The sequence below is a fragment of the Prionailurus viverrinus genome, chromosome B3, assembly GCF_022837055.1.
Source record: "Prionailurus viverrinus isolate Anna chromosome B3, UM_Priviv_1.0, whole genome shotgun sequence".
In the NCBI taxonomy this organism is placed as follows: Eukaryota; Metazoa; Chordata; class Mammalia; order Carnivora; family Felidae; genus Prionailurus; species Prionailurus viverrinus.
Genome location: NC_062566.1, coordinates 106039498 through 106067115, shown reverse-complemented (window position 1 = coordinate 106067115; position 27618 = coordinate 106039498). Strand labels below are relative to the sequence as shown.

Below are 27618 nucleotides of genomic sequence, written 5' to 3'. Positions count from 1 at the left end.
GGCAATCACAAGCCCTTACCTTGTTTATTTCCCAATCTTGCTCCAATTTTTCCAGTACAGCTGAGTCCTGAGTGGACTCCTGCACATCACAAGTGACCTCCTCCTCTCTGCCTGGCAGACTAAACTTTTCTTTCTGTTCTGTTGAGCGTTTTGATTGGAGAATGCTATGAAGACAATTTTCTGTCTCCTGCTTAGCAGATTCAAGTCGGTTTTCCAAATCCTTTTGTTTACACTTAAGTGATTTTATATCATCTTTAATAATCTTCTGTCCCACTGAAGATGTATTTTTCTTGATGGATTTTGCTAAAGCTAAAATCTTCTCCAATGTGCCATCTTGTAAACTGAGTCTATTCTCTAGTTCCTGTAAGTGGAGAAAAGATGATCACATAAAGTATTTCCATTGTCACAAGAGTTCATTGACTTTTGGAAATCACAGAGTATTCTTCTCAAGCAGTGGAAAGTATAATAAATTTACCAATTCATATCACAAAGAAAAAACTTTGGGCAAGATTTAAACCACTGTAGCATCCCAGATCAAAACCTCCAACAGACTGTATAAGATACTAAAAGTCTATAAGAAGTAACAAAGAAAATTTCATAACACAGTTCCCGGAACGTTGGAGGCAGTCAACATATATTTGTTAAGTATGTATTTTGTTCAAGATACAGCCTTTTTACACAAAATACTAAATAATAAGGGCTTACTTTGTGCAAAGCATTGAAAAAAATAGAAGAATCACTTAGAATGTGCCCACATGAATCTAGTGTTAATATTTAAAATTCAGAGCAAAACTTTAATCAGTCTATCCAATGCAATATCTTAAATATAGCAGGAACCCAAATAATATTTACTAAATGCATGAACAAATCAGGCTAATTTGAGAACTCAAGACTCAAATGGAATTTGAGGTACTATAGCAGTTACTGATGTTACTACTGAAATAGAGTTAAGACTTAAAGTTGCTAAGTGAACTAGATAGTATTTATTAGTCACTATCCTAATAGACTACACAGTATTCACTCATTCATTCATTTATTCATTCATTCATTCAACCAGCAGCAAATATTATCATGGTAGGCTTTTTAAAAATTGTCCTTTATGTTTTAAGTAATGTCTACACCCAATGTGGGGCTCGAACTCACAACCCCGAGATCAAGAGTTGCACCCTCTAACAAACAAGCCAGCCAGGCGCCCCTATCATGATAGGTTTTGAAGTTGCATAGATGAGTAAAATTCAGTCCCATCAGGTTCCTATAATCTAGTGAGAGACACAGAAGTAAACAGACAATTGTATTAGAATGTGAAAAGATCTACACTAACAAATACACACAGGTCCAGATTGCATTTTATTTTATTTTATTTTTTTTTTTAATTTTTTTAACATTTATTTATTTTTGGGACAGAGACAGAGCATGAACGGGGGAGGGGCAGAGAGAGAGGGAGACACAGAATCGGAAACAGGCTCCAGGCTCCGAGCCATCAGCCCAGAGCCCGACGCGGGGCTCGAACTCACGGACCGCGAGATCGTGACCTGGCTGAAGTCGGACGCTTAACCGACTGCGCCACCCAGGCGCCCCCCAGATTGCATTTTAGAAAGATCTGGCGCGGCCAAGGGGATGTTGCAATAGAGAGGGTGACAAGTGCAGGCAGAGAGCCCACTCACAAGTCAAATGCAGGGGTCTGTTTGCTAAGGGTCTGCCCTAAGGAGGCAATAACGGGGGTCTTGGGGAAGTAACAAACTGTAAAGATATTCCAGAGATGAAAGAGACAACATTTGGTGTCTGACTAGATTGAGGGATCTGGGAAAGCGTGGATAGCCAGGATTCTGACTTGAACCTTGGAGAGATGGGAGAAATATTCAGAGTCAGAGAATACGGAAGAAAAAGCAGGCCTATTGGTTGGGAGCTGGGAGACGGAGAACGGGAAGTTGCTGCGTTATTTTCCGGACCTGCTGAACCACAGATAACTGCACAATATCCCAGTGGAGTTTGTCCACTGGGGTCAGAAGACCTGAATTGCAGCCCCTACTCTGTCATTTAACCTGATGACCCTGGAAGTCCCTCATCTCTCCAGAACCCAGCTTATCTAGTATAAAGTGTGGGGTCTGAACTTGATGGCCTCTGAGATTCCTTCTGTCTATATCAGAGGTTCTATGTTAATTTTGTAGCAGGAGCCTGAGCTGGGCTCATGTCTGACACTTTCCTCGGTATCCGTGGAACCCAGACAGTGCCTTGGATATGACTGAGCCCTGAATATTGTCAAATGATCACTGTTAGAAAGGGAAGCAGCCCTGTCACACTATCAGGCCATGGAGGAGAAGGCTTGTGTGATTCCCAGATCCCTAAAAGAAAGAGATGAGGAATTCCCACACTCAGACCACCAGCGCTGCTCTGAGACTCACCCCATGAAATCTCCAGTTAAGGAGCTGTTAAAGAAAGAGCCGCTTTACTTTGTTTTCTTCTAGAAGTCACCTTGCAGCCCTGCTTGGTGGCAAAGCAGAGAGTGAGAATCCAAGGAACATGTTTTGAGGATGTGGGTAAAGCACGTGTGATCCTCACTGTATGAGGCTAGGTGCTGTTGGACTTTGGGAGGGGATTTTGGAAGCCTTACATCTGGAGACTGCTCTAATTTACAGCATGAGTATACAGGTTAATAAGGCACAAATTCTGTAACTCCCATCTGCCCCTGATAAAGAATGCGAAACTGGGGCGCCTGGGTGTCTCAGTCGGTTGAGCGGCCGACTTCGGCTCAGGCCATGATCTCGCGGTCCGTGAGTTCAAGCCCCGCGTCGGGCTCTGTGCTGACAGCTCAGAGCCTGGAGCCTGTTTCAGATTCTGTGTCTCCCTCTCTCTGACCCTCCCCCATTCATGCTCTGTCTCTCTCTGTCTCAAAAATGAATAAACGTTAAAAAAAATTAAAAAAAAAAAAAAAAAAAAGAATGCGAAACTGAGGCATTTCCCTCCTGGTCTTGCTGCATACTACGCATCCTTTGACTAGTCAGTATTTGCTGGGGTCACATGCGGGCTCTAAAACAAAGATCTCCAGGAGGTACAGACTGGTCACGGGTGGAACTGTCTCTGAGGCTCCAGAGTGCAGGGAAATGTTTAAGTCAAATTATAAATGGATTTGGTCACTAAAGAAGAACTTCCTGGGGGCGCCTGGGTGGCTCAGTCAGTTGAGCATCCGACTTCGGCTTAAGTCATAATCTCGCAACTTGTGAGTTCGAGCCCCGCATTGGGCTCTGTGCTGATGGCTCGGAGCCTGGAGCCTGCTTCGGATTCTGTGTCTCCTTCTCTCTCTGCCCCTCCCCCGCTTGTGCTCTGTCTTTCTCTATCAAAAATAAATAAAATATTAAAAAAAAAAAAAAAAGAAGAACATCCCCATTTTCTATGACTGGCCAGAACTTTAATTAATTACTTTTAATTATCTGAATAACAACTGGATTTCTGACCAAAGACACTGATTTGTTCATCGTAATTAATATTGATTTTGTTTTCATGTCCATCGTGTCTGGACACTGTTTAATACCTGCAGTTTCTGCAGTTTTTCCTCAGTTGCTATTTGATCCAAAGGCTTATCAGAAAAACTGGCAAGTTCCTTGGAGAGATTGTCCAACGTAGTATTCAGGTCTGCAACGCAAACCTGGTACGAGTGGTGTTCTTGAACGTGACCTTCCAATTTTTGCACGGAATCCTAAAAATAAAACCAATGACAATTCACCAATTATGTCTCTGAATTTCCTCCCTCAGAAAATAATTAAATTGTTCATACACACTTGCTTTATGAAGTTTCATCTGGAAACAGGAATAGGGCCATATAAATTGTCCAGAGTTCTTAAGTAAAGTTTTAGTATTTGAGATATTTCCATGTAAAATCTCCTCCTCCCCACCCCCCACAAATGGCTTATTGAAATCACATGCTTCTTGGCCTTCATTTCATTCCTAAGGACAATTTACTTCTCAAGAGGTTTACAAAATGTAAAGGCTTCAAATTATATCATCAAATCACAAACATCCATAATAAAGCAGCTCCCTTAATTATCCTTCTTAGTAAAATCAAATACCCACAGTTGTAAATGAGACTATATGAGATCAACCTAACCTCAGATTCCTTTCCTAAGAATTCAAGTCCAACATTGTGTCTTAGGAAAAAGTAATCCTAACCCGAGAACAAACCCATCTTCAGGTCTGCTTCCTGGAATAAGAAAATAAGGTGGCCACACCTCATCAGAAAAGTAGCAATTATTAAACTAAATAATTTATAGCCAAGTAGGTATCTCTTTACCCCTGCACACATCCTGCAATCTGTATAAGCAAGACTTCTTACCCACATAATCCTTATATTGATCTAACTTCCCATATGCAAAGAATTACAGACAATTCTCTTATGAGAATACATTCCCTTGTGACAAGCTGACATTTATCTCTTAACTTTTACTGCAGACCACTCAAGGGAGGGAAACTGATAAGGTTTATACAGAATAATGAATATATAGCTGACCTTAAACAACATGAATTTGAACTATATGGATCCACTTAACACAGAGCTTGTACAGTACTGTAAATGTATTTCCTCTTACGATTTTCTTAATAACATTTTCTTTCCCTAACTTACTATAAGTAATATATGTTTTAGGTAGTATATAATATACATGTCATATATTAATATAGATATATAATACATATACAAAATATGTGTTAATCAACTGTTTATGTTATCTGTAAGGCTTCCTGTCAACAGTAGGCTATTAGCAGTTAAGTTTGGCGGGAGTAAAAAGTTATACGCAAATATTCAACTGTGGGGGGGGCTCAGCATCCCTAGCCCCCCACTTTGTTCATGGGTCACCTGTAAACTATTCCAATGAATAGATGATGGATGAATGGATGGATAGGTGGATGCATGGATAACTTCAACACCATCACCTTCAGAGAGATACTTAAATCTTAACCCTTCTGGCCCTTGAAAATAGGAACTTGGATGAGAAAAAAATACATAATAATCAAATAATGGCCACTGGATTTCTCTAGCAAAACTGACTGGATTGAGCTCTCTATCCTTACAGAGTCAGTATTTGTATCTAAAAAGGATAAATTAAACGTTAAAAGTTTTTGATTTACCAGAAGAACAAAAAATGGTTCCATATACAAATATGATATACTTGTGCATAATTATGACAATCATTAAAAAACTTATTTTGACCATTTCACCTGTAGTTGCTGTAGAAGACTTTCGTGTAGATGCTTTATCTCCAGCCAAGGCTCTTCACTGAAGTTGGGATTTTTAGTGCATTCTAAGAGGTAACTTCCTTGAGATTTTAACTCTTTTAGCAAGGATGTCAAATCTTGCGCTTTCTGGAGGAATTTCTTATAAATTTTCAACTGAGCTTTCTTCTCCTGCAAACCGTGTTGCAGAGCAAAGCCCACTTCTTGTTTCTTTTTCAGTTCTGTGAGCATTAATCTCAGATCCTCCTTACTTTGCAAATACTTCTCTCCTTCTAGTAGAAGCTTTTCTTGATGGCTAAGTTGTACAAAATATTTTAGAAATGACACTAAGGAAATTGGAATGCTTTTTGCATATTATAGTATAACATACATTACAATAAAAAGCATTAAAATAACACTAATATAAATTATTCCCAATGACTCTTTTGGCAATATAGCATTCTAAATAGCACTAAGGTTAGCTCAGAAACCAAATCAGAAATTATTTGCAGCATTCCTAAAAAAATAGATTGTCACATAATTTGACCTGAGAACAAACACTTAATAATTTAGATTCTAAACCATTCCAGTTTTTGCAGCCGCTCTGGAAAACAGTGTGGAGTTTCCTCAAAAAATTAAAAATGGACCTACCCTATGACCCAGAAGTAGCACTGCTAGGAATTTACCCAAGGGATACAGGAGTGTTGATGCATAGGGGCACTTGTACCCCAATATTTATAGCAGCACTCTCAACAATAGCCAAATTATGGAAAGAGCCTAAATGTCCATCAACTGATGAATGGATAAAGAAATTGTGGTTTATATACACAATGGAGTACTACGTGGCAATGAGAAAGAATGAAATATGGCCCTTTGTAGCAACGTGGATGGGACTGGAGAGTGTTATGCTAAGTGAAATAAGCCATACACAGAAAGACAGATACCATATGGTTTCACTCTTATGTGGATCCTGAGAAACTTAACAGAAACCCATGGGGGAGGGGAAGAAAAAAAAAGAAAAGAAAAAAAGGAGGTTAGAGTGGGTGAGAGCCAAAGCATAAGAGACTCTTAAAACCTGAGAACAAACTGAGGGCTGATGGGGGGTGGGAGGGAGGGCAGGGTGGGTGACAGGTATTGAAGAGGGCATCTTTTGGGATGAGCACTGGGTGTTGTATGGAAACCAATTTGACAATAAATTTCATATATTAAAAAAGTAAATAAAATAAACCATTCCAGTTTTTACTGTGCTTAAATATAATTATGTTATCTTATATTTTTCTTGCTCATATAAGTAAAACAAATAATCATTCAGTATATTAACCAACTAACTAGTTTATGCTTAAATTTAGTTTTGATCTGCTTGTCTTCTTAGAAAAGATCTAAAATTCACATCTCCACTAAAGAGTAAACATATTATTTAACATGTGATATGAATTAAGAATTTTCATCAGAATTACATCCACTGAATTCGGACATTTATAATGTTTACACACTTAAGACTCTCTTGGAATATATATATTTAAAGGCATAATTATTCTACAGTAATACCATGCTGACTCTGAAATTGTCTGGGGGAAGGGGGTTTTGGTAAGAAGCAGAGCGTTGAAAGTAGAATGGGAGACAATGCTAATTTGTTACCGAGAGCTCCATGGGTTGATGAACCAGCCAAAGTAAACACTGTCACAGAGTTATGACAGCATGTGCTTCCTATCTGATCCCGAGAACTATTCATCTTCATTTCTGCCTCTGACATTGTGAATGCCCCTGACATTACTGCCTTTCTCTCCAACAGATATTATATCCAAACCCAGGAGGCAGACAAAACATACTTGTTATGGCTTCACCGGGCAATGAAAAGGCGTGAAAGTGAAGGCATGTCCTTTACCTTAGATACGTGTTGGCTAAATGGAGTGTGTTGTCCCACTGGTTCTTGATATCAGTAAGGGTCTTTGGAGCCAATGGAGCCTTGCTGCTCTCAGCCTGACTCATGATGGTCTGTATTTTAGCGTCCCCTTCAGGCTTTAGTAAAATGATTTCCTGAAGTAAAGAAAGATCTTAGAATCTCATTTGCTTTACTTAGAGGAAGTGCATATGATACCTTTTTATTTATAAACATTCTATTTAGATTCCAATTGCAGAGTAGATTTCAGAAATACCTTTTCATTTTTTACGTTGCCCAAAAGATAATGACACCTCCTTACATTATACAGAATTGGTTCTCCCTAAGTATTTGTCAGATTGCCCTTGCTGCATTCCTGCTCTCCTCTTGATTTTCAACTGCCTTCAAATAAGTTATATGCCCAAAAGACCCTGGAAAATCCTTCTTTCTATCCACTGAATTATTTAAGGAAACAACCTGAACAAGACATTTTTATACACCCAAAATGAGACTTAGGGCTTCCCACAGGAAAAGGCAGTGCCCCATGTCAACTCTTGTCTCTCCACTACAACATAATTCATTCCCATTCCCTGGTCTTCTCTTTCCCTCCTTTGCTCTAACAATCATGTTCCTCCCTTCTTGGAAATACTACTCCAGATTCACCTCCCCTGGAAAATCTTTCACGTACAATCCCAAATGATTCCAATTACTTCAGTAAGCCTTACCGACTCTTACAGCTCACTATTCAGAACCATTTCTTCCTGTAATAATGCTTCGATTGTGATTTCAATCCTTCTGGGTTCCTTTTAAGCACATGGGCTTCTGTCCCCTGCATTTGTAACTACCAACGCCTATTGAATCTCTCCTTAGATAAAAAGTGGGCTTAGAGGAGCTTGGGAGTCCCTTGCCCTCTGCAACCCCCTCGGCATGTCATAACCTTTATAAACTACGCAATGTACTCGATATCTAATAACCTTTTGAGCCATACGTATTTGCTCTGAAGAAGAGTTCCTCTCCAGCCCCGCCTTGACATTGCGGATATGTGTTTGTACTGACATAAATTCTTTTCATATCCTAGCAAACTCCCACCTGCCACAGCGCCATACGTACTGCCCTTAGAAAGAGAGAATACACCTTCTCTCTTCTGTCTGCCTTAAAATAATTTTAGATCCATCACAACTCTTCTCTCTTGTAAGCTCAGTCATCTGAACGTCCTCAGCCATTCCACAGTAATCCTATTTTCCACTAAGAAACAAATCTTTGCAGTTTTCCTGTAAATCTTTTAAAAATTAGAGTTCATTCTGACCTCCGAAATTTACTTTCCACAGTTATACCTTTATTCTTTGGATTCTTTCCTCAAGCGGCATTTTGCCTTCAGATGAATTCAAAACCATAAGGGACTCTTTAATCCCTGCTATCCAATGAATTACATCATGTGCAAGATCATTAAAGCTCTGGTCCTCTGTAGGAGGTAACTTATCCTCTTCATCAATTTCACATAATCGTCTCAAAAATGTCTGGTATCTATCAATCAAATGTGTTGATTCCATTATTATTTCTTCTTCTTCAGTAAGCCCATATTCCTTCAAAGAACTGTTCAGCTGGGCCATAGATTCAAATTGTTCCCTGAAAATTCCAAACATCATCGAAAGTTTAGAGGAGCCACAATACCATGTAAGAAACCATGTTGGCAGAAAATATATTCATACAGGATTAGCTATACCTTTTTCTAGCTATAGCTTCGCAAAATAGCTCAGTTTTCTCTCCTGGTTTTTCCAGTTCTTTCCATTTCTCTTCTTGACTGGTCAACCATGTGCTCAGATTTCTGTGGTCATCCTGGAGACTAACAGAATATTACATACGTTAGAATATAAAATAAGCAAAAAGTGTTTCTATGAAGAGAAGGTTGGCATGGATTTTGTAAACCAATCAGGCTTTTACTACATTTTTTTTTTTATTCTTTGGTGAAGAATTAATTCGCAACATTAAAATCTGAACAACAGTAGCCTGTATTATAGTAGGATTCTACAGGGGCGCCTGGGTGGCTCAGTCGGTTGAACGTCCGACTTCGGCTCAGGTCATGATCTCGTGGTCCGTGAGTTCGAGCCCCGCGTCGGGCTCTGTGCTGACAGCTCAGAGCCTGGAGCCTGTTTCAGATTCTGTGTCTCCCTCTCTCTCTGACCCTCCCCCGTTCATGCTCTGTCTCTGTCTCAAAAATAAATAAATGTTAAAAATATATATATAGGAGGATTCTATAAAGCAACAAGCTATGCAAACATATCACAAAGAACAGGAAACATTTTTTGGACTCTCCCCTGAACTACTGCCATATTAGATAATTTGAAGAATTCTCTCAACTTCTATCTTCCTAGGGTCAAACTTAGATTTGAAAACGTATATTTTATTTGTGAAATTTGTGTGTATTGTACATCCCCATGCTAGCTGTACTGATGCACAAAACGTGTAAAGAGATCATTAGAAACATATATTATTTAGCTATCACCTTTACTTCCTACCTCAGTAGCTGTTGCAAGCAGGCATTCAGCTCCTTTGTTCGTGCCTGGCAAATGGACTCCATTTTTTCTAATTCAATTTCTTGATTTATAATCCAACTGTGAAGCTCTTTAACATGTGCTTTGGGCAGATGCTTCTTCACATGACTTAGTACAGTTCCCACCTGCTGTGTTTTACTGCCTCTTCCTTCAAGAGTTAAGAAATCCTTAAGGAAGACAGAAAGTCAGTGATGCTCTACTGGCAAGCTGAAGTGTGGTCTCTACCACCACCCCCCCCCCCACCCCGTAGCACTTTTCCAAGCTGATACGTAGACATGTCACCTTTCTAACATCCTATACGAAAGAAAAACTACGGAGATATGGCTAGCGCCAATGGCAAATGACCAAAAGATAATTTACATTAGTTGTCGAATGTGTGTCTGCATCTGACTTGCTGGATATGACATCAAGCAAAATAATGCTTGTTCATGAAAGTCAGTAGGAGTAAGACTGGGGAAGCTGCATTTTTCCTTCCCGACTCTGCTCAGCTTCTAAATACTTGCTCCCCTCGGGTAATCAACATGTAAAACTACACAGACTATTCTCTATTTAACTCTGTCCAAATAAGAATTTTATTTCAGGGGCGCCTGGGTGGCGCAGTCGGCTAAGCGTCCGACTTCAGCCAGGTCATGATCTCGCGGTCCGTGAGTTCGAGCCCCTCGTCGGGCTCTGGGCTGATGGCTCAGAGCCTGGAGCCTGTTTCCGATTCTGTGTCTCCCTCTCTCTCTGCCCCTCTCCCGTTCATGCTCTGTCTCTCTCTGTCCCAAAAATAAATAAACGTTGAAAAAAAAATTTTAAAAAAAAGAATTTTATTTCAATGTTTGTGTTTCAAGGTTTGAGCATCATTTGTTAAGTCCATGCGACGGACAAAGTTAAAGGCAACAACAACAACAAAAAAGTCAGGACTTAAACTAAAAAAGAAGAAAGGCAATTCTACCAATAAAGAACAGTATCAGCAAAGTAAAGAATCAAACAAAGAATACTTAATGCCACTCATAAGCTTGAGAGCATGACTCATCATCAAACTACAGTACTAGACAGTCTTTAGTCAGAGAAAGACAAATATCATACGATTTCACTCATATGTGGAATTTAAGATACGAAACAGATGCACATAAAGGAAGGGAAGGAAAAATAATATAAAAACAGGGAGTTAAACCATAAGAGACTCTTAAATACAGAGAACAAACTGAAGGTTGCTGGAGGGGTGTTGTGTGGGGGGATGGGCTAAATGGGTGGTGGGCATTAAGAAGGACACTTGTTGGGATGAGCACTGGGTGTTATAAGTTAAGTGATGAATCACTAAATCCTACTCCTGAAATCATTATTATACCATATGTTAATTAACTTGGATTTAAAAGAATAAAAATAAATAAATTCATACAAATAGTGCTTAAAAAACAAAAGGCTAACCCTCCCTAAAAGTACTAGACAATCTAGCCTAAAGTGATGAAGATTTAAGGTGCCATATGCATTTTAAATGCCTGCTTGCACATTACCTTTTATTCCAAGCTGCCCTCCACTACCCTCCGACCAGCTACATGAAAGTCCAAATGAGACTGTTAAAAGAAATATTACTCAGAAAAAACTTAACAGAAAGTCAAGAGACCTCTCTCAAGAAAGTAAAGAGACTTTGGGGCTCCTGGGTGGCTCAGTTGGTTAAGTGTTCGACTCTTGATTTGGGCTCATGATCTCGCGGTTTGTGAGTTTGAGCGCAGCATTGGGCTTTGAGCTGACAGTGGGAAGCCTACTTGAGAGTCTGAGTCTCTCTCTCTCTCTCCCAACCCCAAAATAAATAAGTAAATACTAAAAAAAGAAAAAGAAAAAGAAAACCAACACTTAAAAAACAAAAGGAAAAGTAAAGGGACATCCAAGTCCACATTAGGCAAAGCCTTTATTTTGTATGAAATATGATTTTACCAAAACCGGATTCACCAGTACACCCTGTTAAACAGCATCTTAGAACAGGTGTGAAAACAGAAATTGCTTAAGTGCCTTGCACCCTGACCCCGTAAATATGGAGTTTCAAAAATTTGGGAAAAAGTCGGTTATTTGGAAACAATATCTCTATGTAGAGAAATGAGCAAGTCAAAGTAATCATTATTTTATCTAGTTAAATACAGTTCTATGCCTCTAGTATGTTAGCTTTGATAAATTTTGATTAAAATTTACATATATCTTACAGAAAGTTTTTGCAGCTTTTCTTCCACACTCTTTTTTGTTTCTGATGATTCAAAACACTCCTTAAGGTTCATTTTAATGTTGCCAAACCAGTCATTAAAGTTCTTGCACTGATCTGTAGGAAAAAACAAAAGAAGCTATATCCATTCAAGGAAGACTTTAGACCCTGTGTTAAAGTGAGAGGCTTTGAAACTCGCTTCACATAACGTGGGTACAACAAGTCATTGTGTAAGGTGGTAATAAGTTGAAGCCCAATTTTGAGGTTAATAGATTTCTCAAAAGTAATTATGGTATATTTTCTATACCCGACCTCCTTTCCAAACACACAGTACCCCCACAGACACTCGTAGGGACAGCATGTTCACAGGCACATCGCCAGACTCACTCACCACAGTGAGCAGGTCGAATGTGAGGATGTTGGTGACCTTCCTTCATGAAATAAAGATTTGGGACTTGAAAGAAATAGATGTTATATGATAGGCATATAGATCAGTGAGTGCTTCCCCCCAAAAGATTTATGTGAATAAATCCTAAATAAATAAGTACATAAATAAATTCTTTTCCTTAAATAGAATCTCTGCAACCATCTCTCAGTGAAGTTTAGATAAGCCTTCATGTTCGCAATATTTATTCATACTTCAAGATTCCCAGAAAAAATAGTAATGTGCTCACCATTCAATAACTCACTATTCAATAACTTACCATTCAATAACTTAGAAAAGTGATCTTGCAAAACACTTTTTTTGGTATTAAATAAATCACTGACACTTTCATATTGCTTTTTTAATTCAGAGAGTTCAGGAGTCAGACAACCTATTTGATTCTCCAGTAACATCATACTGTGCTTTTGCTGTAGGATTTGCTGTTGTATCTCCTAAATACATAAACAAACAACCATTAAGTCTCAAAATGCGTTCAATTTACACATAGTAGAATAGATCTCCATTGTTTTTGTAAAAATCTAGATGATTTTTCTGTTGAGTGGATTCACTTTATCTTAGCCGGTAAATGTATACTGCAACACAAATTAACATCAAATAATTACTGCCCTCAAAGCAATTCAACTAAATAAACACAAATTGTTTTTCTGAGGTTTCTCCCCCAACTTTCATTTTTTTGAATAGTTACTACTTTTCATTAACTTCAAGAGGCCAAAGTCATCAGAAATAAGCGTGAAAATAAATCTGAACCACAGAAGAGAAGCAGCTGGGACATACCTCTAGTTTAGTGAAGATCTCTAAGCTGTCAGAAGGAGACAGGGCTTTTAACAGGGACTCAGTCATTCCGATCTGAGTCTTGGCTTGGTCGAGATCCTCCCTTAGCTCAGCTGTATGGCCACTGAGCGCAGAGCAGTTGGATTCTCCTGTTAAATGCATTTTTACATTTTCTATCTTGTTTAAAACAGAGGACTCCATGACCTGAAATCATGATATATATGAAGTCAAATTAACAAATTTATTTCACTAGATTTTAAGACAACTGCATTGCTAGAGAATGAGTTGAGACGTTGAATTAATTCCTCATTGTTCTACATCACTGATACAATTTAAATTGTTTCAAAAAGAATAACATGAAAAACTGAGATTGACATTCTGTCTTTGTTCTAAAAAACTAATCTGTGGGCTGGGTGGGGGGGTGGTGGGGACGGGGGGAATGTGCCTGGATGGCTCAGTCGGTTAAGCGTCTGACTCTTGATTTCGGCTCAGGTCATGATCTCACGGTTCATGAGTTCAAGCCCCAAGTGGGGATATACTCTCCCTCACTCTGCCCCTCCCTCGCTTGCTCTCTCTCTCTCTCAAATAAATAAATGAACTTTAAAAATAAACTAATTTGAAAATCCTACCCCCCCCCAAAGCAAGTTTCATCTAGCATAACAATTGAGGTACCATCTCATGGCACTCATTTGAAAATGTATTAAAACATACAGAAAAATTGGGACGCCTGGATGACTCAGTACGTTGAGCGTCTGACTTCGGCTCAGGTCATGATCTCACGGTGTGTAGTTCGGGTCCCATGTAGGCTCTGTGCTGACGGCTCAGAGCCTGGAACCTGCTTCCGATTCTATGTCTCCCTCTCTCTCTGCCCCTCCCCTGGTCATGCTCTGTCTCACTCTCTCTCTCTCAAAAATAAACATTAAAAAAAACAGAAAAATTAAATAACCAGCATTTACTGAGCATTTATTATGTACACAACAGCATTGTGGTAAGCACTTGATGGACAAAATTCAGGCTTTAGAATGTTAAGTAACTTGACTTGCCCAAGATCATAAAGCTAGCTGATGACACAGCTGGGACCTCACCCAGAAAGTCTGACTCCAGAGCTCATACTCAGCCACCATGTGCTCTACCTAAATAAAAATTGTAACAAATCTCTTCACACAACAGAAAATCACACTTTAGGGGCGCCTGGGTGGCGCAGTCGGTTAAGCGTCCGACTTCAGCCAGGTCACGATCTCGCGGTCCGTGAGTTCGAGCCCCGCGTCAGGCTCTGGGCTGATGGCTCAGAGCCTGGAGCCTGCTTCCGATTCTGTGTCTCCCTCTCTCTCTGCCCCTCCCCCGTTCATGTTCTGTCTCTCTCTGTCCCAAAAATAAATTAAAAATGTTAAAAAAAAATTAAAAAAAAAAAAAAAAAGAAAATCACACTTTGGTCCATCTCCCTGCTTCCTCCATCTAGCAATTAATAAACATAGAATCACACGAGTCATATTCTCCTTCTTATGGCCAATGGACACTCAAGAGGAAACCCTTTCCTTCAAACAGAAGCATGACAACATCTCCAGCTCCACACAAGAGGCCTGGAAATAAGTTAATAAAACAATAAAAAAATATATACTTGCTCTAAACAAACATAATGAACTATGCCAAGTATTAAAAATTCAGTTGGACTTAATATAGGAATTGAATAAAGATGAACTAAATAATGATCCTAATTTTACTTTATTTTTAAAAACTTTTTTAATGTGTATTTGTTTTTGAGAGAGAGAGACAGAGAGACAGAGTGCAAGTGGGGGAGGGGCAGAGACAAAGGAGACACAGGATCTGAAGCAGGTTCCAGGCTCTGAGCTGTCAGCACACAGCCCAACCCAGGGCTTGAACCCACAAGCCATTAGATCATGACCTGAGCCGAAGTTGGACGCTTAACTGACTGAGCCACCCAGGTGCCCCCTAATTTTACTTTAGGTTTAAGATTTAGAATTCTGGGTTTATGGACATGAGTTACTTCAGAGTGCTTTAATTGCAACTGTTAAATAAAAATTCTCTTACCTGCAATTCAAGAGGCGTTTCGCTGCTTTGAAGGAGAAACTGTATTTTAGCCACTCTTTTAGAAAACTCTGAAGATTTTTGTTCGTGGACTTGTAACTCTTCCTAAAACATAATATTAGTGGATAATACCTTTTTATCTTATACCTTATTTTCTGGTACTCATGATTATGATTATTAATATATAGAAACCGAGAGAAACTTTGGATTTCCCCAAATCCCTTGTTTTTTGAATGAGTCCTGGGAGTCACAAACCCAAGTGGCTTTATGAGTCAGGAAAATGTTATAATTGAGCAAAGCATTCCAGCTAGAAGACGACAGAGAGGGGCCAGGCTTGTGCTATATCAGAATGCAGTGCCTGCATCACATGTCATACATCTGTACACATAAACTGTGCCCGCATGTGCATGTGCACATGTGCAAGCACTACACACACACACACACACACACACACACACACACACACACACTGTTGGCAGAATTTGGCTCATAGGCTGGTAGTTTACAGTCCTTAACTTCAAAGTTTTAAACAACCTGCATTTCAAGGCATTTTTAAGGAACTTGTTCATTTACACCTAGAAAATCATAATTTCTATCATCATATACACAGGAAACTCGTAAATCTCTACACTTTCTGGAAACCTTTTCCAAGTGTATAAAAGTGGATATGTGAATTTAAGAATGAATAAAATAACAAAGATTTGAGGGAAAAAAATGAGACAGGAAGCATTAGACCTGGCATATTGTAAAGGCTTCATGTGCACATACATACATTTTTCTGTTACATTGGACCACATATAATTGCCAATATTTGAATGTTTTCTGATCTACAAAGGTAGAGATTTTATATGATCCAAATGAATAATATATAAACAAACAATTAGAAAAAATTCTTCCTAGTGTTAAAATAGACAAATTCTTTCCAAATGGCAAAACCTGAGATTACTGTTTTAAAAACTAGCCTTGTTTGAAGACAGATACCATATGTTTTCACTCTTAATGTGGATCCTCAGAAACTTAACAGAAGACCATGGGGGAGGGGAAGGAAAAAAAAAAAGGCTAGAGAAGGAGGGAGCTAAAACATAAGAGACTCCTAAAAACTGACAACAAACGGGGGGGTGGGAGGGAGGGTTGGATGGGAGGGAGGGTTGGGTGGGTGATGGGTGTTGAGGAGGGCACCTGTTGGGATGAGCACTGGGTGTTATAGGGAAACCAATTTGACAATAAATTTCATAAAAAAAAAAAAAAAAAAAAAAAGAAGCTCTATAAAGATTCTGATACTCGGCCTGGTATTTTTTTCTAATCTTTCGGAGGGAGAGACTGCTTGATTCAAATTATGAAGGTTGTTCATAATCATGATCTAGATCAGGGGTTAATAGTCTAAGGGCTGGTAGTCTGTTTTTATAAATAAAGTTTTATGGGAACCCAGTTACTTTCAAGCATTTATGTACCGTCTATGACTGAGTGCTTTTATGCTACAACAGCAGCATTAATCAATTGTGACAATCGTGACCAAATGATCTACAAGCTTAAAATATTTACAATTTGGCCCCTTAAAAAAAAAAATCTGCCAACCCCTGAGACAGGGGTTCCCACTTGGGAACAATTATGCATTTGGTGGGGTGTCTTCCAGGAGTTATTAATGTTGCTTATACCATACAATGCTTCTGACAGTCTGGTGAATCCTGTGGACCCTTTGCATAATAATATTTTATTATTTATTTATTTATTTATTTTTGAATGCATAATAATATTTTAAAAACAAAAGATAAATTATGTAGAAATATAAAGGAAAACAATTATATTGACTTACAGTTATCAAAGTATTAAAAATAACTTGTGCTATAGTAATATGTATGTTTCTATATTAATACCTTAAATAATAAGATCTAGCAGTGGCCCTACTAACAGCCATAATTTCAAAGTAGTGAAAAGGGTAACAGTTACAACTAGATAATGACCCCCAAATACCTGTGACTTTCTTGATAACAAAGTCACATACAATGTTCATCCTGCTATGTTTGTTGACTATATTCATAACTGAAACACATTATATTTTGGTTAGACATTCAGAAAGGTAAAGATGCAATTTTTCCCATATAAGGTCATTTTACCCACTAACCACTCGGGTGTCTGTGAACCCCAGATTAATACTACCTGCTAACATCTTCCTACATATCAAAGGAAACAAGAGAATTGCAGTCCCACTCAAGGGATAATGAAAGAAATAAAACATTTCTTGGTGATTTCTCTACGCTGCTTCAAGAAAGCAAGCTCAATGTTCAATGTCAACTGTGTACAAAAAGAACATACATTTTTATCTGTTAAATTACCTTCAGCTTTTCTCTTTCTTCTTCAGTCAGTTGATGTAATTCCACTTTTCGAAGGACCTTTTCAGTCCACTCATCAATGACATTTTTTAAGTTAAAAAGCTTGTCCCATAAAGCTAGAGCTCGACCAAGATTTTCATAGTAGTCTTCGGTTTTTTCATTTATCTGCCATAATTAAAAAATAGAAATAATACATTTAGTGGTAAAAAAAAAAAAAGTATGAAAAACATTGTTTCAGTCACACATTATTTTAAAATAAAAATTTGCCTTTGCTTGTTGAACAATTTGCTTTATTTATCAACAACAAAAAAATGTGCTTTAACACATAACATAGTTCTTTCTTCCACAAAAAAAAAAACCCAACTTTGCTGTCACTTACAGGCAACTGAAAGCAATCGTCTTCCTAATTTCTAACCCGCAATAAATTAAAGGTGTTTTTAAAAACTCAGATGAAAATATAACACAAATTCTTAATTTGTAATTCATAACAATATAACTATTACTCAACCAAAACTGTATTAAATATATAGTTGAGCATGAATATCCTGCATGAATGGTTAATATATTAACTACTTTATTTTAAATAAGTTGCGTATGTGCTTTTATATCTGCGTGTATAGACCCATTTGTTAGTAGCGTCTAACTCTGCAGGTAAAATTAATAATTCCTAAGTCATAAATTTTATATTATTTGAACATTTTTACAATGAACCCTTGTGAACTTTGTAATTAGATAAAAATACTAAAGATACAACAGAGAAGATCGATTTGTTATCAAAGAGAATTGTTAATGAATTAAATTGTCACTCACATCAAGCCATCTATCCACAATAATATTAGCTTCTTTCTCAAAAGGAGGCTCTTCAAAACTTCTCATTTTATTTAGATGAAATTGTAGGTTTCTACAGACCTGGTTAATCTTGTCTACAACTTCTAAATGTTCATTAAATTCTTCTTTGACAATTTCAATCTGTAAAAAAAGTTAGGTTAACACATTTTTGATAGATTTACATAGAAAAATTAGTAAGAACCAAAATTCTATTATTGGCTATTCAGCTTAAAAACAATATAGGGACACCTGGTGGCTCAGTTGGTTAAACATTGGACTCCTGGTTTTGGCTCATGGCAGAATCTCTTGCAGTTTGTGAGTTTGAGCCCTGCATTGGGCTCTGTGCTGACAATGCAGAGGCTACTTAGGATTCTCTCTCCCCCTCTCTCTCTGCCTCTCCTCCCCTCACCTCAAATAAATAAATAAACTTAAAAAAAAAATCCACAACATCATAACAGAGGATACTCCGTATTAATACTTTATATTAATACTTTAATATGTACTTTGTACATTATCTTTTCTAAAGCAGGCTGTTATTTTCCCACTTTCTCAATAAAAAGTTTTTAGAATCCTAACCATCTCATTTACCAGTAATCCTACACCAAAATTTCTTCCCACGCTGCATGATGAAATAATTGTAATAATCTAAAGCCATGTTTCCTGTCCAGGTGAAATAACAGTCTACAAACAAAACAAAACAAAACAAAACAAAAACCTTCATTCAATAGTATAAAAAAAGGCAGTTGCTAGATTCCTCTAACAGTAATCATCTGTGGAAGTTGAAGAACCATGCTCATCTGAATAAAACAGAACTCTAATATATCTTTAATACATCATTTCTCGCTTTCTTTCTTTATTTGAGAGAGAGAGAGAAAGAGAGAGAACAAGCCGGGGAGGGTCAGAGAGAAGGAGAGAAAGAATCCCAAGCAGTCTCTGCAACATCAGTACAGAGCCCGATGTGGGGGCTTGAACCCATGAATTGTCAGATCATGACATGAGCCGAGATCAAGAGTTGGACACTTAACTGATTGAGCCACCCAGGGGCCCCCCAATATCATTTTTTTCAATATATGAAATTTATTGTCAAATTGGTTTCCATACAACAGCCAGTGCTCATCCCAAAAGGTGCCCTCCTCAATACCCATCACCCACCCTAGGATCCCTCCCACCCCCCATCAACCCTCAGTTTGTTCTCAGTTTTTAACAGTCTCTTATGCTTTGGCTCTCTCCCACTCTAACCTCTTTTTTTTTTTTTCTCCTTCCCCTCCCCCATGGGTTTCTGTTAAGTTTCTCAGGATCCACATAAGAGTGAAACCATATGGTATCTGTCTTTCTCTGTATGGCTTATTTCACTTAGCATCACACTCTCCAGTTCCATCCACTTTGCTACAAAGGGCCATATTTCATTCTTTCTCATTGCCATGTAGCACTCCATTGTGTGTATAAACCACAATTTCTTTATCCATTCATCAGTTGATGGACATTTAGGCTCTTTCCATAATTTGGCTGCTATAAACATTGGGGTACAATGTTATAGAGAGTGCTGCTATAAACATTGGGGTACAAGTGCCCCTATGCATCAGTACTCCTGTATCCCTTGGGTAAATTCCTAGCAGCGCTACTGCTGGTCATAGGGTAGGTCTGTTTTTAATTTTTTGAGGAACCTCCAACACTGTTTTCCAGAGTGGCTGCACCAATTTGCATTCCCACCAACAGTGCAAAAGGGTTCCCGTTTCTCCACATCCTCTCCAGCATCTCTAGTCTCCTGATTTGTTCATTTTGGCCACTCTGACTGGCGTGAGGTGATATCTGAGTGTGGTTCTGATTTGTATTTCCCTGATGAGGAGCAACGTTGAGCATCTTTTCGTGTGCCTGTTGGCCATCCGGACGTCTTCTTTAGAGAAATGTCTATTCATGTTTTTGCCCATTTCTTCACTGGATTATTTGTTTTTCGGGTGTGGAGTTTGGTGAGCTCTTTATAGATTTTGGATACTAGCCCTTTATCCGATATGTCATTTGCAAATATCTTTTCCCATTCCGTTGGTTGCCTTTTAGTTTTGTTGATTGTTTCCTTTGCTGTGCAGAAGCTTTTTATCTTCATGAGGTCCCAATAGTTCATTTTTGCTTTTAATTCCCTTGCCTTTGGGGATGTGTCAAGTAAGAAATTACTGCGGCTGAGGTCAGAGAGGTCTTTTCCTGCTTTCTCCTCTAGGGTTTTCATGGTTTCCTGTCTCACATTCAGGTCCTCTAACCATTTTGAGTTTATTTTTGTGAATGGTGTGAGAAAGTGGTCTAGTTTCCACCTTCTGCATGTTGCTGTCCAGTTCTCCCAGCACCGTTTGTTAACCCCCAATATCATTTCTAACATGGAAGGTAAAACACTGTATTATCAAAAGGCCGATGGTCTTAAACTACAAAATAAAATTTGAGTGTTGACGAATGTAATGTTTCACTCAGCTTTCCAGTCTTACCTGAGCATTTTTAACAACGATATAAAATTTGAAAATAGATTTCTCATAGGCAAACACCTAAAAAAGGATACACTGCAGGGGACTTCCATTTCTGGAAATGTGGAGTAGACATAATTTTCCCTATTCTTCCCATTAAGTACAACTAAAATCCCTGGATATCATATAAGAAACAAACTTAGTAAGAATGAAAAGTGGAGAGTTCAAGACCAGCTCCTGAACACCAATTTGGTGGTAAGTTCCCTGAATTTTCTTTTTCCCTTAGATAGATAGATAGATAAAATTTATATGGCATGCTGACCAAACCAGAAGACCTAAAACATTTGAAAAAGAAGAAGAAAGTAGGAAGAATCGGCCTACCTGATTTTAAGACTTATCATAGAGGTACAGTAATCAAGATAATGTGGTCTTGGCAAAGAGATAGACACATAGATCAATGGAAAAGAACAGTGAACTGGAAGGGGACCCAAAGAGTTTGCCCAACTGATTTTTGACAAAGTGCAAAAGCAACTCAATGGAGGAAAGAGAGCCTTTTCAATATATGGCACTGGAGCAACTAGACATCTATAGACCTAAGTCTCATACCTTATATAGAAACTTACTCTAAATGGATGACAGGCTTAAGTGTAAATCGTAACACTGTAAAACTTTTAGGAAAAAAAAATATGAGAAAATCTTCAGGATCTTGAGCTGCACGAAGACTCTTAGATTTTAACACCAAAAGTACAATGCATGAAAGGAGAAAACGACAAATAGTACTTTACTGAAATGAAAACCTTTTGCTTTGCAAAAGACCCTGTTATGAGGATGAAAAGACAAGCTCCAGTTTAGGAGAAAGTATTTGCAAATCGCCTAACAAACGGTTAGTATCTAGAACATAAGAAGAATGCTCAAAATGCAACAGTAACAAAACAAAACAAATCTAATTAGTGTAAAGAAGCAAAAGATACGAAGAGATAATTCCCCCAAGATGACATACAGATGGCCAACAAGCACGAGAAAAGATTATCAATACCATTAGCAATTAGGAAGATGCAAATTAAAACCATAATGTGATACCACTACATACCTATCAGCATGAGTTAAAAAAAAAAAAAAATTGAGACAGCATCTAATGCTGGCAACGATGCAGAGAAACTGGATCATTCCACAATGCTGGTGGGAGCAGCTGGGCAGTTTCTCTAAAAACTAAATACACGATTAACATACAAGCCAGCAACTGCACTCCTATGCAGTTAACCCTGAGAAATAAAAACTTACATTCACATAAAGACCCCTATATGAATGTGTTTATAGCAGTTTTACTTGTAATAGCCCGAAATTATAAACAACCCAGATGCCCTTCAGCGGCGAGTAATGGAACAAACTGTGGTTACATCCATACCATGGAAAACTACACAGCAAGAAAAGGGAACAAACTACCAATACATGCAAGAATCTGAGTGAATCTCCAGAGAATTATGCTGAGTGTAAAATAGCCAATTCCCAAGTTACATACTGTATGTGTATGTACAGGAGGAAAAAGGGTAGGGCTATAAAATGACAGCATGAGGGATCCTCAAGGTGATGGAAGCATTCTTGATCTTGACTGTATCAATGGCAGTGTCCTGACTGCAATATTGTACTACGTCGTTTTATAAGATTTAACACTGGGGAAACTTACAGTAAAGGGTACTCAGGATTTCTCTGTATAATTTCTTACAACCGCATGTGAATCTACCTACAATTATCTCAAAATAAAAATTTAATTAAAATAATAAAAACTGAGGAGTATTACTCAGCGACCAAAAAGAATGAAATCTTGCCATTTGCAACTACGTGGATGGAACTAGAGGGTATTAGGCTAAGGGAAATTAGAGAAAGACAAATATCATATGACTTCACTCATATGAGGAATTTAAGATAGAAAACAGACGAACATAAGGGAAGGGAAGCAAAAAGAATATAAAAACAGGGAGGGGGGGGGCGCCTGGGTGGCGCAGTCGGTTAAGCGTCCGACTTCAGCCAGGTCACGATCTCGCCGTCCCTGAGTTCGAGCCCCGGTCAGGCTCTGGGCTGATGGCTCAGAGCCTGGAGCCTGTTTCCGATTCTGTGTCTCCCTCTCTCTCTGCCCCTCCCCCGTTCATGCTCTGTCTCTCTCTGTCCCAAAAATAAATAAAATGTTAAAAAAAAAAAACCAAAAAAACAGGGAGGGGGACGAAACATAAGAGAGTCTTAAATATGGAGAACAAACACAGGGTTACTGGAGGGGTTGTGGGAGGGGGGGGAAGGGCTAAATGGGCAAGGGGCATTAAGGTATCTACTCCTGAAATAATTGTTGCACTATTTGCTAACTAACTTGGATGTAAATTATAAAAAATAAATAAATTATAGAAAGAAAAAGAAAGATAAAATAATAATAATAACAATAAAAATTTTAAAATAGAAAAAAAATTACTGGGGGGGGGGGGGTTTCTGTCTTCTGACTGGATGCTAAATGATACATCTTCAAAGCTGATTGCAAACTCCAGTGTTTTTCCTCCTGGCACAAGCCTCTGCAATGGGCATAATACATTTTTGTTCAATTAAATGGAAAAATAATTTGTTTCAATTATATGGCATAATTTTCAATACATTCAAAGAACTCTGTTGTTACAATTGACATATGCCGCCACTGGCTGAAGAAAAAAGAAAGAGCAGGAGAGGGTATCTTTAGCACTGACAGGACCTGTGGGTTTTGTTCCACAATACATTGAAAGGGTAGAATAAAGGAAAGCAGGCTCGCTCTGTCTTTTCCCAAACTTGAATGGTCCCCTGACATTCTAGCCTTTAGTCTTACTCTTGCACTTCTGTCTTTCATTAAAGAGAGTGGAAATCTGGCCCCATATCCTAGATAAACATCCAGGTTTCTATGGTTTGAAAGACAAAAGTTCTCAGTGATATCATATTTCAGCCACTGGTGCAAAGCATCACACTACAAATACATACTACAGAAATGGATTGTTTCTGAAGACGGTATGTAATTCATCACAAAATATAATTTTACATCACAAAGTAACGTATTATTCCAGCAAATATGTAAACTGCTCATATGCCAGATACCATACTAAAAGATTCTCAATATAATAATAAATGCTTAGGCTCTTATACATTTCATAAAGGGAATTCGTGATTTTATTAATTTTTAAAATGCCTTTGTGACCAAACCTCTACAGATGAGAAAGGGGGAAGAGACAACGCAAAGTTAATTTTTATTTCTGCCATATATGTATTTCAAACATTTACAGAGAAGGCAATATTATGATGATTGAAACATGACTTTGTAGTCACACAGATCTGGGATTAAATCATGATTATGCCATTTATCAGCCATATAATCTTGGTAAAGTCACTTAACCTCTATCCTCACTTTTTGCCTTGGTTACAGAGGAAGATGCTAATCTGTCCAAATTCCAAGACATAAATTAGACGTTACTGGTAAGCAGGATCAGCGTGCCTGAGAAATACAATATGTGGATATGGTTCTTTTTTCTGCTTCTTATCATTTAACAGGTAAGATCCTTGAGACCAGCATTATGAACCTATCTTGACATAAGATGAAGAACCCAGGTCCCTGTATCCATATCTGAGCTACTCTGTGATAAGATTCTAAGACTTGGATTTCGATCTGGAGGAGAAAAAGGCCTTATAAGCATTTAGGCTGGCCTGATGCTTGAACCACATCTTCCCAGAGAACCTGCTGGGGTATTGGGCACTCACACAACTTATAATAAAGCAATACTATTTGTTCTTATTTTTTGAGTATATATCTCCTTTGACAATCCCACAAGAAATCGGGAAAACTGACAGGGCAGGGTGAGGAATTCCTTTGTTCTTCATTCTTAACACCGTGTTAATAACATTACAAACCCTACAGTTACTTCTAAAATTCTCTAAACCTTGGTTTTCTCATCAATATAACAGGGTTAATACTTAACCCTTGAAGGATTATTTGGGAATGAAACCATACAAACGTGTGAAGAACTTGGCACATGATGGCCAAGCCATCAATGGCCAAAGCTTTTACTATCATCACCGTTATCATTTTTAGTAGTGGTAGCAGTGTTACTTAAAACCTCAAAGCCACATGATACTCTTATTTGCAAATAAAACCAATTTTGCTGGCCTCAGGATTTTCCAGCTTCTGAGGCAAGTCAGTCATTGGAGTGGAGGGGGGTATGGTTTGGCCAGCGAAGAAAGAAGGAAATTAGTACATTTTAAAGTGCTGCAAGGAATGTCTTTGGTATTAAGAGTCTTCCATATTTAAGATTAATCCTAGAAGTAAAATATTTGGTCAAATGGGAGGCGTATTTTCAAAGATCTTGAATGTCAAAATGTTTTCCAAAAGAGTAGGGTCAATATGCTCTCTGACCAGCAACATAAACAGCAGACAGCTCACTATCAAAAGGCCAACAGAGGTATTTTGGAGTAGCTTTGGTTTCCTTTGATTACTCATGAGGGTCAACTATGTCTCTTTTTTTTCCACAATTGCCAATTTGTTTCCTGTGTACAAATATCCACTTGGATCTCAGTAGTTTACTCACTAATTTCTATGAGTTCTCTGTACGTTACTGTAAACCTTACTCTCTCATATTTATGAAAACTCTTTTCCACCCTACAGCATTATTTAAAATAATAAAAAATTGAACTTTATTATACTAGCTTCCATTTATGAGGACGTGTTTAAATGAACTATATTATTACTATATATTTTGCAATATGTGAAATCATATGCACAGGAATAATTTATTAAAAGTCCTCATTCTTTGATCTATCCATGGTTAAAATTGCTGTTGCTCTGTCCTTATCCATACCAGCCTATTTTCATAATAAACTTTGTTGTGACAGGCAAAACAAAGTTAGAAGTTAAAAAATGAAATAAAATTGCTGTTGAAATAAGAAACTATAAATTTTTATGTTAGTTAATAAGACACCATAGAGGCTGTTGTTCTAAACCCCATAGTGATGGTATTTGGAGGTGGGTCCTTTGGCAGGGCATGAGGTCATGAGGGTGAAGCCCTCATACATAGAATTAGTGCCCTTATAAAAGAGACCCTAGAGAGTTCTCTTGCCCTTTCCTCCATCTAAGGACACAGCAAGAAGACAGCCATCTATGAACCAGGAAGCAAGCCCCCACCAGACCCCAAATCTGCAGGGACCTTGCTTTTGTACTTCTCAGCTTCCAGAACTGTCAGAAATAAATTTCTGTTGTTTATTTTTTTTTTATTAAAAAAATTTTTTTTTAAGTTTATTTATTTTTGAGAAAGACAGAGAGACAGACTGCAAGCTGGGGAGGGGCAGAGAGATGGAGACACAGAATCTGAAGCAGGCTCCAGGCTCTGAGCTGTCAGCACAGAGCCTGACGCGGGGCTCGAACTCATGAACCATGAGATCATGACCTGAGCTGAAGTCAGACACTTAACCAACTGAGCTACCCAGGCACCCCAAATTATTGTTGTTTATAAGCCATCCAACGTATGGTATTTTATTTTTCATTACAGCCTGAAGAGAGTAGGACAGAAATTGGTACAGAGCAGTGGGGTACTGCTGTAATAAATACCAAAAAATGTAGAAGAGGCTTTAGAACTGGGTTATGGGTAGAGGCTGGAAGACTTTTGAGAAGTCTGCTAGAAAAAGCCAGTATTGCCCTGAAATGATGGTTAAGGGCGATTCTGGTGAGGGCTCAGAAAGAAAAGAGGAGAGCTGAGAGAAAGTCTCAATCTTCTTACAGAATAACTAAGTAATGATGAACAGAATATAGATACTAAAGGAATGTAGACACTAAAGGAATGTAGATACTAAAGGCCATTTTGATGAGGTTGCAGACAGAAATGAGGAACATGATGTTGGATCTGGAGAAAAGGTGATACTTGTTACCAAGTGGCAAAGAACTGGACTGAACTGTGTTTGTGTTCTTGTGTTTTTGTGGAAGGTAGAACGAGCTAGCAATGAAATTGAATATTTAGCTGAAGCTATGTCTTTAGCAAAGTGCTGAAGATGTGACGTGGCTCCTCCTTGACTGCTTACAGTAAAAGGTGAGAAAACATAAATGATTCAAAGATGGAATTGCTAAGTAAAAGGGAAGCAGAACTGAAAAATCTGGAAAATTCTCAGTCTATCCATATTCATACCATATTGCCAAAAAATGAGAACACTAACACAATGGCCAAAAGACCCTTTCATAAGGAGATTGATATAGACCAGCCATCTCAACAGAAGGCATGCATTAGTCTTCAAGACAGGAGAAGAATGACCCAAAAGTGACTCAGAGACCATCAGGCTGCCCCTCCCATCATAGGCCCAGAGCAAACTGGCCCAGGGAACAACATGGCTGCCTCTACCCAGCATTCAAAGGATGGGGTCAACCTGGCAGATCCACAAGTGTGGCACCCCAGCCCAACAGAGCTGCTGGGTGATGAAGTAAGTTTTATTCATCAGATAAATAACTTATCCAGAAAGTACAGTTCACAGTTATAGGTGGCAGGAGGAATGCTCATATACCCGAGAAGAGAGAGTGTTCACAGCCATACACAGGGTGGGTCATTAGGACTAACACTCATTTAGGTGCTGATGAAGTCCTAGGCACTTTACAGTTGCTACTTCACCTGATCAGGAAAGGAAAGACTTTCTATTGGTAATGGGATTCCACTTAATGAGACAAAGGCAGGGATTCCAGAACTGAGGAGGATTAGCACAAATCAAGAATAGTTGCAAGTCAAGAGAGACTAGATATCTGTTCAGTATACAAGGTAGGGACTCAGGATCTGTGAATAAGGCAGATTTTTTTGATCCTGACACAACAGTACAAGTTGGGAAACTGGCATCAGGGCCATAGCAGAAGAGTAGATATGTAAATTGGGACACAAGGTTGAGGTCAATCTTGTAAGGCTGGTCATGTTG

The 27618-nt window shown here is 38.4% G+C and overlaps 1 protein-coding gene across 11 annotated transcripts in view; it reads right to left on the bottom strand.

Annotated features, from left to right (window-relative positions):
- Positions 1-27618, bottom strand: part of SYNE2 (spectrin repeat containing nuclear envelope protein 2) — a 342533-nt gene that overhangs the window by 168529 nt on the left and 146386 nt on the right. For all 11 annotated transcript variants that reach the window (XM_047864572.1, XM_047864571.1, XM_047864576.1 and 8 more), the window contains exons 33-45: positions 18215-18373; positions 17408-17569; positions 15078-15179; positions 13032-13232; positions 12517-12688; positions 11817-11929; positions 9598-9800; positions 8805-8924; positions 8416-8707; positions 7088-7239; positions 5209-5518; positions 3530-3694; positions 20-361 (exon numbers count right to left, since the gene is read on the bottom strand). In XM_047864572.1, the coding sequence (XP_047720528.1) occupies positions 20-361; positions 3530-3694; positions 5209-5518; positions 7088-7239; positions 8416-8707; positions 8805-8924; positions 9598-9800; positions 11817-11929; positions 12517-12688; positions 13032-13232; positions 15078-15179; positions 17408-17569; positions 18215-18373 (2493 nt within the window). The remainder of the gene's footprint in view (positions 1-19; positions 362-3529; positions 3695-5208; positions 5519-7087; positions 7240-8415; positions 8708-8804; positions 8925-9597; positions 9801-11816; positions 11930-12516; positions 12689-13031; positions 13233-15077; positions 15180-17407; positions 17570-18214; positions 18374-27618) is intronic.